General features: G+C 41.4%; 1 protein-coding gene across 3 annotated transcripts in view; it reads right to left on the bottom strand.

Moving 5' to 3' along the window:
• The window catches only part of atp1a2a (ATPase Na+/K+ transporting subunit alpha 2a), a 431,823-nt gene extending 414,519 nt beyond the window's left edge, over nt 1-17,304 (bottom strand). For all 3 annotated transcript variants that reach the window (XM_060906007.1, XM_060906008.1, XM_060906009.1), the window contains exon 1: nt 17,279-17,304. In XM_060906007.1, coding sequence (XP_060761990.1) covers nt 17,279-17,290 — 12 coding nt within the window. In that variant the 5' untranslated portion in view covers nt 17,291-17,304. The remainder of the gene's footprint in view (nt 1-17,278) is intronic.
• Between the last annotated feature and the right edge of the window lie 1,436 nt (nt 17,305-18,740).

Here is an 18,740-nt window from a genome sequence, read left to right as displayed (position 1 = left end):
TGTTGTTCAGTGTTCTCCTGATGGTGGACTCATGAACATTAACATTAGCAAATGTGAGAGAGGCCTTCAGTTGCTTAGAAGTTACCCTGGGGTCCTTTGTGACCTCGCTGACTATTACACGCCTTGCTCTTGGAGTGATCTTTGTTGGTCGACCACTCCTGGGGAGGGTAACAATGGTCTTGAATTTCCTCCATTTGTACATAATCTGTCTGACTGTGGATTGGTGGAGTCCAAACTCTTTAGGGATGGTTTTGTAACCTTTTCCAGCCTGATGAGCATCAATGCTTTTTCTGAGGTCCTCAGAAATCTCCTTTGTTTGTGCCATGATACACTTCCACAAACATGTGTTGTGTTGTGAAGATCAGACTTTGATAGATCCCTGTTCTTTAAATAAAACAGGGTGCCCACTCACACCTGATTGCCATCCCATTGATTGAAAACACCTGACTCTAATTTCACCTTCAAATTAACTGCTAATCCTAGAGGTTCACATACTTTTGCCACTCACAGATACGTAATATTGGATCATTTTCCTCAATAAATAAATGACCAAGTATAATATTTTTGTCTCATTTGTTGAACTGGGTTCTCTTTATCTACTTTTAGGACTTGTGTGAAAATCTGATGATGTTTTAGGCCATATTTATGCAGAAAAATAGAAAATTCCAAAGGGTTCACAAACTTTTAAGCACCACTGTAACTCCCCTATCTTGTTAGCCAGGGTTGTTGTTAGGACAAATTAATTGATTGTCTTCAAGTATCCTGGGCACTTCTCATTAAATCTTATTACAGTTATGCATTTCTCTAGGTTTTCTGTATGAGCTTGCTCCTGCCCATCTTCCTCACTTTCAGATCTCTCATTTCCTAATCTTTTAATCATTTCATCTCAGCCTTCATTTATCTATGCTCTCACTTTCTTCATCATTCTCTTTGTAACAATCCATTTCCGCCCAACTGCCTCTCTCTAATCCATTCATGGAACAGTCGTGCTCAACTGCCATCAGGAAAGTATCCTAGACTCAGTTTGAATTTCCAGCATCTTGCCAGCTGTGGTTCCCTCACTCTACTGACACCACCACCATTCTACCTCTCTCCCCTCCTATGCAGCACTCTTTAGTGTGAGCAAGAGTAAATACAGATAAAAGCCATTTCTTGATGCCAGAATGCGTGAATAGATTTGCATGATTAAAAAAAGAAAAAAGAATGCGCAAATAGTTTTAAATTTTATGATAAACCTGGGTTTAATATGTGATTTTTGCAACAGTGGTAATGAAAACCTTATTAGAATTGTATTATTTTATACTATTTTTTGCCTCTGTTCTGGCCCAACTTTTTTTTGGGGGGGGTGTTGCAGGCATCAAATTCTAACTTTGTTTATACTTACAAAATACAATTAAGTTGGTCAGTAAAACTATTGAAAATATTTTCTTTGTATTTTTTTTTTAGTGAAATACAGGTTCATGTAAATACAACTATATCACAGATCTTTGTTAGGGCCCAAGCACCGAGGTGCAAAGCCCTATTGTTTTCAGCATGTTTGTTATTATTATTAGGGCCTGAGCACCAGAGGTGCAAGGCCCTATTGTTTTCGCTCCGGTTCTTTTTAGGGCCTGAGCACCAAGGTACAAAACCCTACTGTTTTCGGCCTGGGTTTTTTTTCTAATTATTATTATTATGGCCCAAACACCAAGGTGCAGGCCATAGGCCTACACCGTAGGTGCAAAGCCCAATTGTTTCTGTAACGATTCTTATTAAGACCTGAGCACCGAGGTGCACTGTAGGTGCAAAGCCCTATTGTTTTTGGCATGTTTTTTCTTATTAGTTATTATAATTAGGGCATCTCAATGGCTGTTGTGACGCATCAAGTGTGGTAACTCTGAGTTACCACTGCTGGTTAGTGCCACTGTTTTACAGCACTGCGAAAGGGAAAGCCAAGTGTGTAAGTCTTTCCTTGCCAGTACATAGCCTCTCCTTCAGCAAGCCCTATGTAGTGCCTCCTCGTGGTGACACATGGAAACTGAGCGCTTTGTGGGCTCAGGCTGAACTACAAGGGACTTGGAGGTGGTTTGGCCCCCAGATCCGTGGCACGCAGGCCCACCGGTGTGTGGATACACCCTGGTGCCCGGAAACCATACCCCCAGCTATGGGTAAAATAGCTCCACTGTCTTGTGGACCCCTCAAGAGAGGGAAAGAATAAGGAAGTAAACCCTGGAAGAAAATCTGGAGTCGGAGTCCCTAAGGCAGCCTGTCGCTGTACACAGCTTCGTCCTGGTAACTCCTGCAACGTCACTGGAACCATGCGTACTGGCTTCTGCCTTTCATATGGATCCTTTCAGTGACATGGAGAGGGGAGACCCACTGCATGGGTAACAGCCTGTCTTCCGTACTCATCTACCCAGGCCCTGCATACTGCAGAGGTCACTTCAGCTTTGCTACACAGTGTCTACAAAACAGGGGAAGCAGCAGATACCGGTTATAAGTCTTCTGCTTGAGTGGAGTAGAGCTAGACGCCAGGGTCTGCTTCTGATGGTGGGAGGGGTCATCGAGCCTCATTGGGCAGCTACTGCCCGCCTCAAGCTAGGCAGCCCCCAGCCAGTAAGGTGCTGCCTCGCATGGCCTGTTAGCCTCACTGGGTGTGTGGGGCTTAGGGTGAAAACCGACACGCGTATCAACAACTGTACACCAAGCAACCAGCCTACAAAGAAGAAAATCTTGGCCCTCAAGCTGGGCACCTGGAACATGAAAACTATGACACCAGGTTTCTCCGACAACCTTCAATATATCTGGTAAAAATAGGTGCAAAGCCCCCTTGTTTTCATCCTGTTTTTTCTTATTAGGGCCCAAGCACCGAGGTGCAGGCCTATGGTCTGCACTGTAGGTGCAAAGCCCTATTGTTTTTGTCCTGCTTTTCTTCTTCTTCTTCTTATTATTATTATTATTATGGCCTGAGCACCGAGGTGTAGGCCATAGGCCTGTACTGTAGGTGCAAAGCCCTATTGTTTTCAGCATGTTTTTTCTAATTAGTTATTATTAGGGCCCGAGCACCGAGGTGCAAAGCCCTATTGTTTTTGGCCTGTTTTTCTTATTATTAGGGCCTGAGCACTGAAGTGCAGGCCTATGGCCTACACCGTAGGTGCAAACCCCTAGTGTTTTCGGCATGTTTTTTAGGGCCTGAGCACCGAGGTGCACCGTAGGTGCAAAACCCTATTGTTTTCATCCTGTTACTTCTTGTTCTTATTATTATTTATTATTTTTATTTTTTAGGGCCCGAGCACCGAGGTGCAAAGCCCTATTGTTCTCGTCCTGTTATTATTATTATTATTATTATTATTATTATGGCCCGAGCACCAAGGTGCCTTTACCGTAGGTGTAAAGCCCTAATGTTTTCATGCTGTTTCTTCTTATTATTATTATTTATTTATTTTATTTATTTTTTTTTTTAAGGGCACAAGCACCGAGGTGCACTGTAGGTGCAAAGCCCTATTGTTTTTATCCTGTTTTTCTTTTTCTCTTCTTCTTCTCTTCCTCTTCTTCTTCTTATTATTATTAGGGCCCGAGAACTGAGGTGCAGGCCTATGGCCTGTACCATAGGTACAAAGCCCTATTGTTTGTGGCATGTTTTTTTCCTCTTCTCCTTTTTCCTCCTCCTCTTATTTTTTTCTCCGCAGAAGAACTCGGTTTTGAGACACTTGCGATACTCGAAAACTCACAAATTTTGGCACACTTATCAAATGTGCATAAAATCACAAATTTACACTATGCAAGGGACTGGGCGTGGTCCGGCAGCTCTATACGCCCCCCGAGAATAAGCTATGGTTGAGATGAAGTTGTTCAGATAGGTATGAGATTTGGTGTGATAGATACTCATGTGATACAGGACAAAGTTGACTCAGTTGTATTTGACTCCGCCCAACAGGAAGTCAGCCATGTTGGATGGAATGTGGGATTTTGAAATTTTCCTATGCTGTTTTGAGGGGCTAATGATGGCTAAAATCTCATTAAATTTTGCACATGCATTTGTCCTATGATACAATTTGAGTTGATATGGTAAATTAGTGTAGGTGGGCTTCATTAATTCCATAGCACTACCTAGTTCAAAAATACAGATTGGGCACTTTGTACATATTCGAAAACTCATGAAATTTAGTACACATGTCAGTCATGCGGACTGAAACTGAGCCATAGGGGCTTGACCCCAGGAGTGTCTGGGGGACTCAACAGAGCTCCCATATGTCATGGAGACTCCTGCCTGGTATATAGTTTCACCTATCCATGTCAAATTTGGTATGTGTGCACAGTGCCCTGAGATGAACAAAATTGCCTATAAATTGCATCAGCCATACTCAGCAGGAAGTGAGATATTTTTGGTTTTGTGCGTTTTGACAAATTTTACGTTTTAACAAACTCCTCCTAGGCAGTTTGTTGGATCCATGCCATATTTGGTGGACGTCAAGTCAAGATGTTGCTGATGTGAAATTGCAAAGGGATTCATAATATGTCACAAGATGTTGAAATGGCAAACCAATAAATTTATATGTTATGCCATGCAAACAGGAAGTGAGTCATAAATTCACCATGCATTGTCTGATACGGCTCAAACTTTACAGGTTGTAGGATATCATGGTTCTGAAGATATCCACATGCCCAAAGACACCCTCTGGTATAGCACCACCATTTGGACATGGACAGTAATGGCCATATTGCCAAAACGTGTTACATTTTGATTTACTCTTCCTAGGCAGTTTGTTGGATTTATGCCATATTTGGTACATGTCATGTCAAGATGTTCCTGATTTTAAATTGTGAAGGGATTGGGCCGTATTGTTTTCAGCATGTTTTATTATATTTTTTTTCTATAATTACAGATTTGACACCTTGGAAATATTCAAAAACTCAAGAAATTTTGTCAACTTGTGAAAATAGGGCAAAAGTGTATTATTCTTAGGTTATTTGCCTTGGGTGAGGCTAGAATACACCATTGTGCCCCCTAAAATATTTGATTTAGATTTATTGCTTTGGATGCCACATTGAGACTCCTGCCCGGTATACAGTTTCACCTATCCGTGTCAAATTTGGTAGGTGTGTGGAGTGCCGCTAGACAAACAAACTTGCAACATACATTGCATCAGCCATACTCAACAGGAAGTGAGATATTTTTGGGTTTGTGCATTTTGACACGTGTTACTTTTTAACGAACTCCTCCTAGGCAGTTTGTTGGATCCATGCCATATTTGGAAGACATCATGTCAAGATGTTGCTGATGTTAAATTGCAAAGGGATTTGCGATATGCTGCAAGATGTTGAAATGGCAAACCAATACATTTATATGTTATGCCACACAAACAGGAAGTGAGTCATAAATTCACCATGCATTGCCTGATATGGCTCAAACTTCACAGTTTATAGGATATCATGATTCTGAAGAGGGGCGGCACGGTGGTGTAGTGGTTAGCGCTGTCGCCTCACAGCAAGAAGGTCCTGGGTTCGAGCCCCGGGGTCGGCGAGGGCCTTTCTGTGTGGAGTTTGCATGTTCTCCCCGTGTCCGCGTGGGTTTCCTCCGGGTGCTCCGGTTTCCCCCACAGTCCAAAGACATGCAGGTTAGGTTAACTGGTGACTCTAAATTGACCGTAGGTGTGAATGTGAGTGTGAATGGTTGTCTGTGTCTATGTGTCAGCCCTGTGATGACCTGGCGACTTGTCCAGGGTGTACCCCGCCTTTCGCCCGTAGTCAGCTGGGATAGGCTCCAGCTTGCCTGCGACCCTGTAGAAGGATAAAGCGGCTAGAGATAATGAGATGAGATGAGATGATTCTGAAGATATCCACATTCCCAAAGACACCCTTTGGTATCGCACCACCATGTGGACATGGACAGAACAAGCTCTGGTTGAGATTAAATTGCTTGCATCAGCACAAGATTTGGTGTGATCTATACTCATGTAATACATGACAAAGCTCACTTGGTTGTATTTGACTCCACCCAACAGGAAGTCAGCCATGCTGTATTCAATGTGGGATTTTGAAATTTTCTCACACTGTTTTGAGGAGCTAATGATGGCTAAAAACTCATGAAACTTTGCACATATATTTGTCATATGATATAATTTGAGTTGATATAGTAAATTAGTCTAGGTGAGCCTCATTAACTCCATAGCGCCACCTAGTTCAAAAATACATATTTGACACCTTGTACATAGTTGAAAACTCATGAAATTTGGTACACATGTCAGTCATGCACACAACTACTCAGACATAGGGGCTTGACCCCAGGAGTGTCTGGGGGACTCCATATCACCCCCATATGTCATTGAGACTCCTGCCTGGTATATAGTTTCACCTATCCGTGTCAAATTTGGTAGGTATGTGGAGTGCCCAGAGATGAACAAAATTGCAATATACATTACATCAGCCATACTCAACAGGAAGTGAGATATTTTTGGTTTTGTGCATTTTGACACGTGTTACATTTTAATGAACTCCTCCTTGGTTGGAGAATCCATGCCATATTTGGTATACGTGATGTGAAGATGTTGCTGATGTTAAATTGCAAAGGGATTTGTGATATGTTGCAAGATGTTGAAATGACAAACCAATAAATTAACTCCATTATGCCACACAAACAGGAAGTGAGTCATAAATTCACCATGCATTGCTTGGTACGATTCAAACTTCACAGGTTATAGGATATCATGGTTCTGAAGATATGCACATGCCCAAAGACATCCTTTGGTATAGTGCCACCATTTGGAGATGGACAGTAATGACTCCATTGCCAAAACACGTATTACATTTTGACATACTCTTCCTAGGTGGTTTGTTGGATTCATGCCATATTGGGTATATGTCATATAAAGATATTGCTGATTTTAAATTGCAAAGGGATTGGGCTGTATTGTTTTTGGCATGTTTATTAGGGCCCGAGCACCGTTTGGTGCGAAGACCCTATTGTTTTTCAAAGGATTATTATTATTATTATTATTATTATTATTATGCTGCCGTGTTTGGCTTTATTTGAGGCATTTCCCACACACGAAAACTCATGAAATTTGATACACACATCAGTCATTGTCCTCGCTACTCAGCCACAGACTTTTGGCCCCAGGCATGGCCCAGGGACTTCATAGCACCCCTTTTTCCATTTCCCATTGAAATGAATGGGTAGAACTTTGGAATGATGATGTCATAAGGCCATTTGGAGTGAAATTACACATGGTCATTTTTAACGTACTCCTCCTAGACGGTTCATCAAATTCATGTCAAACTTGGCAAACATGATGCCAAGATATTGCTGAAGTTGAATTGCTAAGGGATTTTTGATATGTTGAAATATTATAACATATAATATGCCAAGATATTGCTGAATGTTGAACTTGATATCTTGATATGAATCTGATTCTCTTTAGCCATTATGGGCCTGTCTGATATAGCGCCACCAACTGGCCAAGGAAAGAATAGGGGTTTGAATATGTGTGTTTTGACACATGATGAATTTTAACATGCTCCTCCTAGACGGTTCATGAGATTCATGTGAAATTTGTTATACGTGATGCCAAGATGTCGCTGATATTAAATTGCGAAGGGATTTTTGATATCTTGTAATATGTTGAAATGGCCTTATGATTTTAATATCTTGCCACATAAAGAGGAAACGTGTCAGAAAGCCACAGTGCATTGACTGTATGGTCAGACACTTCTTACTTCAATAGATATTATGATTATTATGATAACCTGACGCCCAATGGGCCTGCCTGTTATAGCGCCACCACCTGGCCAAGCAGGAAATGTGCCAGAAATTGGCAATGCTTTAACTGATTGATCTGACACTTTACAAAATATTGTGTATTATGATTGTGATGATATTCACATGTGTAATTCAGATGCCTAGCACAGCGCCACCATCTGGCCAAGCAGGAAATGGGGAAAAATGTTCAATTCATTGATGGATTGATCTGAAACTTTACAAAATATTGTATATCATGAGTCTGATAATATAACATATACAATTCTATGCACACTCATACACACACAGTCATATGCATATTTATGTGTACACACACTCAAGTATGCACTCACATGCACACGCAACATCTATGAGCACACTCTCTTTCACACACACACACACTCTCTCTCTCTCTCTCTCTCTCTCTCTCTCTCTCTGACAAACACACACACAATAATAGTGGAGCTCCAGCGGAGCACCATACCTAAGAAAAAATGGTAAACCCATCGAGTCGATTTTTTTTGTGGTTTGTCCGTGTACGTGTACCACCAGTCATACACACTGCCTAGTGGTCAGTGTTAGTAATTACCAGTCATACACACCGCCTAGTGGCCAGTGTTAGTAATTACCAGTCATATACACCGCCTAGTTGCCAGTGTTAGTAATTACCAGTCATACACACCTCCTAGTGGCCAGTGCTAGCCAGTAAAGAAATAAAACAAAAGAGACTGGCTAGGATATAAGAAAATTCTACAACCCAGAAACAGATGGGAGCTCCACTTTTAGGCAGTGCCTAAATCTATATATTATGCCGCTTTTCCACTACCAATGCGGCTGAGTTGGGCTGAGCCGTGCTGTGCTGAGTCGGGCTGAGTCGAGCTGAGCGGGGCTGTTGGGGTTGCATTTCGACTACAACCGTGCTGAACCGTGCTGGCTGGAAGTGGGTGGACACATTGGGTGGAGTTAGCGAAAGTGGGTGGACGTCACGTGATGTCATTAGGCGGCGGAAACAGTGACATCAGTGATCTTTTAAGCGGTAGTCTCACGACCCGGATAGTAAACAATAAACATGGAGTTGTTAGTGTTGCTGGTCTTGGTGCTGTGGCTTGTTGTCACCGACAACGCCAACAGATACTGGCAAGAGCGTATAGATGAGGCGAGGCGCATAAGGCTTCAGAAATTCTCGTATTTCATAATTATTATTCTTCCGGGTTTACGGTGTTTACAGATCCCAGCGTGCTCGCAGGGCATGTGTGAGCGTGTGAGGACACTCCTCCTCACCAATTAGTGCACAGGGGAGTGTCTCCTCACGCCCCTAGCCCCACTTGGCTCGGTTTGGCTCGCTTCAGGCCTACTCCAAAACCATGCGAGTTTTGGGTGCTAAGCAGGGCTGAAGCGAGCTGAGTCGTGCTGCTCTAAGGTAGTCGAAACGCGAGCCGTGTCGGGCTGAAGTGAGTTGAAGTGAGCTGAAGTGAGCTGAAAAAGGGTAGTGGAAAAGGGCCATTAGTGACCTGCCATCATTGTGCATTTTGTTGCAGACATATGAAAACTCTGCATGTACACACACACACACACACACACACTGCAGACACAGGAAAGCTAAGATGACTTAAGATTACAGTGTGAGATAGAGATAAGGAAGAGACACATGTATAGTTCTGTACATTATATAAATGTACATTTTCACACCACAGAAACACACACACACACACACACACACACACACACACACACACACACACACACAGTCTTTGTCTATCTCTCATCCATCAAGCAGTCATGGCATTTGCAACATGCGCATCACCTTTAAACATTTGATGAATATATGACATGTGACTGTTTTATTGGGTGGCGGGATGTCCTGGGTTGTGGAACCACACGTGCGAGGGCCCGTCAAGGCCGCTAGAGGCTTTAATTATTTTTTTCTATAATTACAGATTTGATACCTTGGAAATATTTGAAAACTCAGGAAATTTCGTGCATTCATGAAAATAGGGCAACAGTTTATTATTCTTAGGTTATTTGCCTTGGGTGAGGCTCGAAGACATCATAGTGCCTCCTAACATTTTGGATTTAAATTTATAGTTTTGGATACCACAACGTTCATCCAATGTTCATGAGTTTTGGAGGGAACATTGTCCTCACAAAGACAAACATATTTCCCATTGGTTTGCATTAGCTCTGCCCAACAGGAAGTTGGCCATTTTGGAATTTGTGATGTTTTAACCTATTTTTTACATACTCTTTTGCACTTTTCCTAGGCAGTTCATTGGTTTCCCTTAAAAGTTGGTAGGAATAAACTTCAGACACACATAATGATAAATTGCAAAGGAATAGTGGATATCTCAAACGAGGATATAATGGCAGCCAAAGTTGGATGGAATATGGGCATTTGAAATTTCCCGTGCTGTTTTGAGGGGCTTATGATGGCTAAATACGCATGGAACCTACCTCTGACTTTTGTTGTGGGATATCTTTTGAGGTAATATTGTAAATTAGTGTAGGTTGGCTTCATCAGATACATAGTGCCCCCTATTTCAAAACTTTTTGCTTTGGTTGCCACAGAGCTCATACGTTGTTCATGAGCTTTGGAGGGAACATTGTCCTCACTAAGGCAAACATATTTCCCATTGGTTTGCATTAGGTCTGCCTAACAGGAAGTCAGCCATTATGGAATCTGTGATGTTTTAACCTATTTTTTACATACTTTTTCGCATTTCTCCTATGCAATTCATCGGTTTTCCTTGAAATTTGATAGGTACAAACTTCAGACATACTGTATGGGATGATAAATTGTGAAGGAATAGTGGACAGCTCAAACAAGGACATAATGGCAGCCAATGTTGGATGGAATGTGGATACTGAAATTTTCCCATGTTGTTTTGAGGGGCTTATGATGACTAAAAACACATGGAACCTTCCTCTGACATTTGTTCTGGGATATCTTTTGAGATGATATTGTAAGTTACCATAGGTCGGCCTCATGAGCTACATAGTGCCCCCTCTTTCAAAATTTATTGGTTTGGTTGCCACACAGCTCATTTGATGTTCATGAGTTTTGGAGGGAACACTGTCCTCACTATGGCAGATGAGTTGGCGCATGGAGAGAAAAAAAGTAGTACTACTATTACTATGACTACTACTCAGGTCGATGTCTCAGGACAACGAGAATGATAATGCCAAACGTTCCTATCCAACATGTTAGACTCCAGCTAGTCGATGTGTTGCAGGCCTGTGTCTCTGAGGAGCATGTCGATGAATGTTGACTGTGATCTTCCATGTGACAAGGAACCGTGGGTTGGCTGCCAAGTGACTGTATGTGGGCAGGCGATGACTTGTCTCTGAACACATGACCAGCAAGATTGAGTCTATGGATTCGAATAGTATTAGAGACTTTTGGTAGTTTACCATATAGCGTCTTGTTGTCAACTCTGTCCCTCCAGCTAAAATTTAGAATCTTCCTCAACATGCGGGTATAGGTGCCATCTGGAGACATCGCTTCCTGTTTGGTCAGCGACCAAGTGGAGCTTCCATACAGAAGGATTGTCTCAACAGTTGCTTGGAATAACTGTATCTTGATCTTGTTTGGCATATCACTAGTCCAGATTTTGTTGAGCTTGTGTAGAGATTTCCAGGCAAGGGCTTTGTGAGTATAGATCTCTTTCTCTTTGTTGCACCAACAGCCAAGGTATTTAAAATCTTGATCACCACACTCAATCAAGGCTTGATTTATTTGTGACCCATCCATAGTTTGCAATGGTTGAACATCCACATTGAAGTACATTGCTTTTGTCTTGCCTGAATTGATTCTCAAGCCGACTTTAATTGATTCTCAAGCCGACTTTTGAGCTTGGACAATTTCATTCGACAACAACACAATGTCATCAGCAAATTCCAAATCACAAATGGTTGTTGCAGGAATTGGCCTTCTTCTGGTGCCAGCACGAGGGTGCAGAGTGAATCCAAAATCTACTAACTTACCCTGAATGGCTTTCTCAAGAGCATAATCTAGCGCAATGACAAAGAGAAATGGTGCCAGGGTGTCATCTTGCATAACTCCTGCATGAATTTTGAAAAAGTCTGTTTCATCATCGGGAGTAAGGACCTTTGCTTTCAGGTTTTCATAGGTCTTCTGGATTGCGCAGACTAGACGGTCGGGTATGCTATACGGTAGGCTTTGAGAATCACAAAAATAGTCTGGTGATTGATACTATCAAAAGCTTTGCAAAAATCCACAAACACCAACACAGCTGTCAAGTTTTTTCCTCTTGACCCCCTCAATAATTCGTCTCAGAGCAAGCACTTGTGATGTTGCCGAATGACCAGATCTGAACCCACTTTGGTTTCCACATAGAAGCAGGTCAATCACAGGGTGAATGAGATTTAGAATCATCCTGTTTATCAGCTTTGATACAAGGGAGGTCAAAGCTATACCTCTGTAGTTTGAGGTTTGACTAAGATTAAAATAATAATAATAATTTTAAAAATGCTGAAAACAATAGGGGGCGGCACGGTGGTGTAGTGGTTAGTGCTGTCGCCTCACAGCAAGAAGGTCCAGGTTCGAGCCCCGTGGCTGGCGAGGGCCTTTCTGTGCGGAGTTTGCATGTTCTCCCCGTGTCCGCGTGGGTTTCCTCCAGGTGCTCCGGTTTCCCCCACACTCCAAAGACATGCAGGTTAGGTTAACTGGTGACTCTAAATTGACCGTAGGTGTGAGTGTGAATGGTTGTCTGTGTGTCAGCCCTGTGATGGCCTGGCGACTTGTTCAGGGTGTACACCACCTTTCGCCCGTAGTCAGCTGGGATGGGCTCCAGCTTGCCTGCAATCCTGTAGAACAGGATAAAGCAGCTAGAGATAATGAGATGATGAGATGAAAACAATAGGCCTCAAGTGGGAGGGCCCTTTATCGCCACTAGCAGCTATATTTGTTGTTGTTATTATTATTATTATTATTATTATTATTATTATTATTACATAATATTATGTGGATGTGCAAAGTAAAATATTAAACACGGATTTTTGTAGATGGAATATTTCAGACAAGTTTAGATATCACATACTCCACTTCTTTTAGGAGTAAAAGAAAATTTGGTTTAAAAAAAGAGAGAAGAGTTTTTAATTGCACTTATTGTCAACACATTCTCAACATGACTGAAAGATTAAAGATATTTTGCATGAACTTTTAATCATAACTAATTATAAACAAGGGAAAAGGAGACAATAAATGTGTAATTAGATTAAATTAAATCATACGTAATCGGAAAAGGTCAAAATCTTCATCAGCCAACTCTATTATCTGTTAACATTCACTGAACCTGCAAATTTAGTGGGGAATAATCCCCCACTAAATTTAAAGTTTTAGTGCACATGCTAATTTGATTCAGATGTGCTGATAATATGCAATCAAATTCCTTAAAAGTGCATCACAAAAGGTCTGTTCTGCTGCAAGTCACTGCGCCTCTAGTATTTTCTGCTAACTTTTAGGACCAGCCCATCATTGTTGTGGGGGGGAAAATGATCCACTGAAATGAATGCATATCTCTCTCTCTCTCTCTCTCTCTCTCTCTCTCTCTCTCTCTCTGACTGTGGGAGAACCTGTCAGGCTTGACTTCTGTATTTTACAGCACCTCTCTGACTGAGCTGTTCATGCTGGCTCTCAGGTCAGTCACAGTCAGCCAAAAGTGAAAATGAATGCATCGCTTGTTTCTTTTTTCTCCTTTAGCCTATTCCCCCCTTTCATATATCCCATAATCCACTGCACAGTTGGGACCTTCTGATGGCTAGGCCTAGGCTGCTGATAATGGTACAAAAACGAATATTGGGCTATACAATCATTTTCGATGTTCAAATATCAGATGTAAGCTGAAATGTGATGCTATTAGATTACTTTTATATGTCTAGAGCTTTGACATCACCCCACACACCTGGGAAGAATCGGCAGTGGACAGACCAGGATGGAGAGCCCAAATCCACAGCGGTGCCCTGCAGTCCAAGCAGCATCGCAATGAAGCAGCAGAAGAGAAGAGAGCTAGCAGGAAAGTGCATGCTAGTAGCAGCAGTCTAATACTAGATCATGCAGATCATGTGTGCTCCAAAGGCGGGAGGGGGTTCCGAGCTCGCATTGGCCTCATCAGCCATACACGAACACATAACAAACAGTGAATGAGGGAGATGTCAGTGGTCCTCATTGAAACATGATGGACAAGAATAGATATGTCTAGTGACTGGTTCCATGGTATTTTTCATCAGTGCAGAAGCCTTTAATCAGTCATCCTTATATTATCGCCCATACCCTTTCACTATCTGCATTGTTTACATGAAATACATGTTCCAACTACTCAGCACTATAACTCTGGCTGACAACATGAACAGTCTACATTTATACTGATGACAATCTGTACGGTAAATGTGCGATCATTTCAAACAGTATTAATCTTGAAAAATTCTGTGAGACCATGTAAATCTGTAATAATATTTGAATATCTGATATTTGAACATACAGTGGTGCTTGAAAGTTTGTGAACCCTTTAGAATTTTCTATATTTCTGCATAAATATGACCTAAAACATCATCAGATTTTCACATAAGTCCTAAAAGTAGATAAAGAGAACCCAGTTAAACAAATTAAACAAAAATATTATACTTGGTCATTTATTTATTGAGGAAAATGATCCAATATTACATATCTGGGAGTGGCAAAAGTATGTGAACCTCTAGGATTTGAAGGTGAAATTAGAGTCAGGTGTTTTCAATCAATGGGATGACAATCAGGTATGAGTGGGCACCCTGTTTTATTTAAAGAACAGGGATCTATCAAAATCTGATCTTCACAACACGTTTGTGGAAGTGTATCATGGCATGAACAAAGGAGATTTCTGAGGACCTCAGAAAAAGCGTTGATGCTCATCAGGCTGGAAAAGGTTACAAAACCATCTCTAAAGAGTTTGGACTCCACCAATCCACAGTCAGACAGATTGTTTACAAATGGAGGAGATTCAAGACCATTTGTTACCCTCCCCAGGAGTGGTTGACCAACAAAGATCACTCCAAGAGCAAGGCATGTAATAGTTGATGAGGTCACAAAGGACCCCAGGGTAACTTCTAAGCAACTGAAGGCCTCTCTCACATTGGCTAATGTTCATGAGTCCACCATCAGGAGAACCCTGAACAACAATGGTGAGCAAGGCAGGGTTGCAAGGAGAAAGCCAATGCTCTCCAAAAAGAACACTGCTGCTCATCTGCAGTTTGTTAAAGATCATGTGGACAAGCCAGAAGGCTATTGGAAAAATGTTTTGTTGACGGATGAGACGAAAATAGAACTTTTTGGTTTAAATGAGAAGCATTATGTTTGGAGAAAGAAAAACATTGCATTCCAGCATAAGAACCTTATCCCATCTGTGAAACATGGTGGTGGTAGTATCATGGTTTGGGCCTGTTTTGCTGCATCTGGGCCAGGATGGCTTACCATCATTGATGGAACAATGAATTCTGAATTATACCAGCGAATTCTAAAGAAAAACGTCAGGACATCTGTCCATGAACTGAATCTCAAGAGAAGGTGGGTCATGCAGCAAGACAATGACCCTGAGCACACAAGTCGTTCTACCAAAGAATGGTTAAAGAAGAATAAAGTTAATGTTTTGGAATGGCCAAGTCAAAGTCCTGACCTTAATCCAACCGAAATGTTGTGGAAGGACCTGAAGCTAGCAGTTCATGTGAGGAAACCCACCAACATCCCAGAGTTGAAGCTGTTCTATATGGAGGAATGGGCTAAAATTTCTCCAAGCTGGTGTGCAGGACTGATCAACAGTTACCGGAAATGTTTAGTTGCAGTTATTGCTGCACAAGGGGGTCACACCAGATATTGAAAGCAAAGGTTCACATACTTTTGCCACTCACAGATATGTAATATTGGATCATTTCTCAATAAATAAATGACCAAGTGTAATATTTTTGTCTCATTTGTTTAAGTGGGTTCTCTTTATCTACTTTTAGAACTTGTGTGAAAATCTGATGATGTTTTAGGTCATATTTATGCAGGAATATAGAAAATTCTAAAGGGTTCACAAACTTTCAAGCACCACTGTATCTCATCTCATCTCATTATCTCTAGCTGCTTTATCCTTCTACAGGGTCGCAGGCAAGCTGGAGCCTATCCCAGCTGACTATGGGCGAAAGGTGGGGTACACCCTGGAAAAGTCGCCAGGTCATCACAGGGCTGACACATAGACACAGACAGCCATTCACACTCACATTCACACCTACGGTCAATTTAGAGTCACCAGTTAACCTAACCTGCATGTCTTTGGACTGTGGGGGAAACCGGAGCACCCGGAGGAAACCCACGCGGACACGGGGAGAACATGCAAACTCCGCACAGAAAGGCCCTCGCCGGCCCCGGGGCTCGAACCCAGGACCTTCTTGCTGTGAGGCGACAGCACTAACCACTACACCACCGTGCCGCCCCGCACCACTGTATATGAACATAATAATATTTGAATATTATTGCACTCCTACACAGACACACACACACACAGGTATTGTCTTGGTTTTGACGTGGTCTCGCCTTTCCTTGGTCTTCGTCTTCATATGGTCTTGGTCTTGTCTTGGTCCTGATACACTCTGACCTTGGTCAGGACCTGGTCTTGGTTCAGGTGGTCTTGACTACAACACTAGATGTAACCCTTAAAAGTTTTTCGGTGATTCTTTGCATAGAGAAGGGTTTTTAGATTCCTACAGATTCTACAGAGAACACTGCAGTATATCGGGGGGTGGGGAAGAGAATTATGTGTATGAGTCAGAGAGAAAGTATATATTTGTGCACTGAAACTGCACAGCACATGCTGAGGAGGGGACTGGTGGAAATCATTTGCTCCTGTCACTCTTCCTCTGCAATCTCTCTCTCTCACACACACACACACACACACACACACACACACACACACACACACACACACAGAGAGAGAGAGAGAGCTGTTGTGCAAATGGATTGTACAGTGGCAAAAATAAATAAATAAATTAATTAATTAATAGATTAATTAAATTAATTTAAAAATGAGAAAATAAATATCCATACAACTGCCCTCATCTGCAGGGTATTTCTGATTTGCAATTTAACCATATATATCTTAGACTTAAAAGTAGGCTTTCCATAAGCCAATTCAGAGATGAATGTAAAAAAACTATCTTTGCTATACTAGAATTCTGACTTGTTATCCCAGTTTAATTCAAATTTATATATGACAACAATACCAGCCAGCACTCAATAATCCCATATGTGCTATGGCTGTAACACAGACCAATATTATATGGTCTGTGTTTAGTTTAATTCAAATTTATATATGACAACAATACCAGCCAGCACTCAATAATCCCATATGTGCTATGGCTGTAACACAGACCAATATTATATGTATATTAATAGCAAATTACAACTGATATATATCATGTTCATATTATATAGTAATAGAATAGTAAATTATGTTAAAAGCAAACATGCTTTGTCTTATTCAGTGCAAATATGTAATATATAAGTATAAAGACAAATCAGAGAGAAAAACTCACCCCTTTCCCCATGTTCTGAAAGTATGTAAAAGAGATGTCTTACTCTCATGTGTGGTCTTTTTTGGGATCGTCACCTCCTACTTCCACCTTCCATCCCCTCTTTACCAACACACACACACACACACACACACACACACACACACACACGCACACTTTTCAAACCACCCATACTAAAAGGTTTATTGGTTGTGTGCACTGCTTGTTTTGAAGTAAGTGCATGACATATTGTGTCCAGTGTTTTTATATTGTATTTACTGCATGTAATGTCTGGTGTTTTTAACTGAATGTTTTGTTTTCTGGTTTTTGCTGAGCTGGTGCATTTGATAGTACTCATTACCAAAATAATTCAGTGTTGGTTAGACCCATGCTTAAGGAATGGGGATGGCAATGTTCCCTGCATAAGTGTCCCTTTAAAATACTTTGCCAAATCAGAAAATAAGGTTCATCTGTAAACTCATGTATGAGAAATGGGTCAGTTAATGCTGTCCTCAAAGTACATTCAGCTGCCCTACAATATGACAGACAATTCAAAAACAATGTGGTAGTTCCATGTGTCCCAAGAAAGCATTTGCAATCATTCACCCAGTTTAGCAGCAGCAGCTTGTAGTTAGAAAATAGGGTAACAGGGACAGAAAAAACAGTACCTACCAACATTATTGGAATGGCAAGGGTGTTTTTTTTTGTTTGTTTGTTTGTTTTTTGCTATACACTGAAGATATTTTGGGTTTTGTGAATGAAAGTAAAGATGAACATAAGACAATCAGAATTTAAGCTTTTATTTCCTGATATTTACATCTAAATGTGTTAAACACTTTAACATGGCACCTTTGGTAGCAGACCACTCAAATTTTAGGTGAGCAAAAGTATTGGAACAAAATCTTAAAGAAAATAACACTTATTATTGATGCTATTTCCTGTGACATAGTTCCTGTTTTCCAATTGCATTTATTTCTATTGAGTAGAAATACTCAGTCAGTACGTTTACATGCGCATCCAAATCGAGCTGCTGTCGGTAATCGAGCAAAGGGTCCCAGCAGGGGTGCCAGAGAAATCCAATCCTACATGCATACTGTGAAATCGAGCTATTGAGTGAGGTGCATTGTGCACCCGAGCCACAGGTGGCGCTACACGCCCCATCGTGTTGGTACACTTCTGGTTGTCGTCATGAAGAAGAGCTATTCAAGAGTATAAACAAAGGGACTACAGGTGGAAATTAGCATGTACTGCTATAACCTGGTACAGACATCTGTCCTTACCACAAGGATAATGTTTAATTTGTACACTGTCCCTTTTAAAAATAAAATAAACTCTAAACTCTAAGAAGAGTGTTTGTAGTTTGTATGTACGAACAGAAGTGTTCCTAATAAAGTGGGCAGCTAAGGTGAAGTGTCATGCCTACCGAGGCTGGTTTTTTTTTTTTTCCGACCGAGGCTGTTGTGTTTCCCGCTTGTGGTCTCGTCAC

Source organism: Neoarius graeffei, chromosome 23, assembly GCF_027579695.1.
Source record: "Neoarius graeffei isolate fNeoGra1 chromosome 23, fNeoGra1.pri, whole genome shotgun sequence".
In the NCBI taxonomy this organism is placed as follows: Eukaryota; Metazoa; Chordata; class Actinopteri; order Siluriformes; family Ariidae; genus Neoarius; species Neoarius graeffei.
Note: the sequence above shows the minus strand (reverse complement) of the source record. Positions and strands in the feature narration are given on the sequence as shown.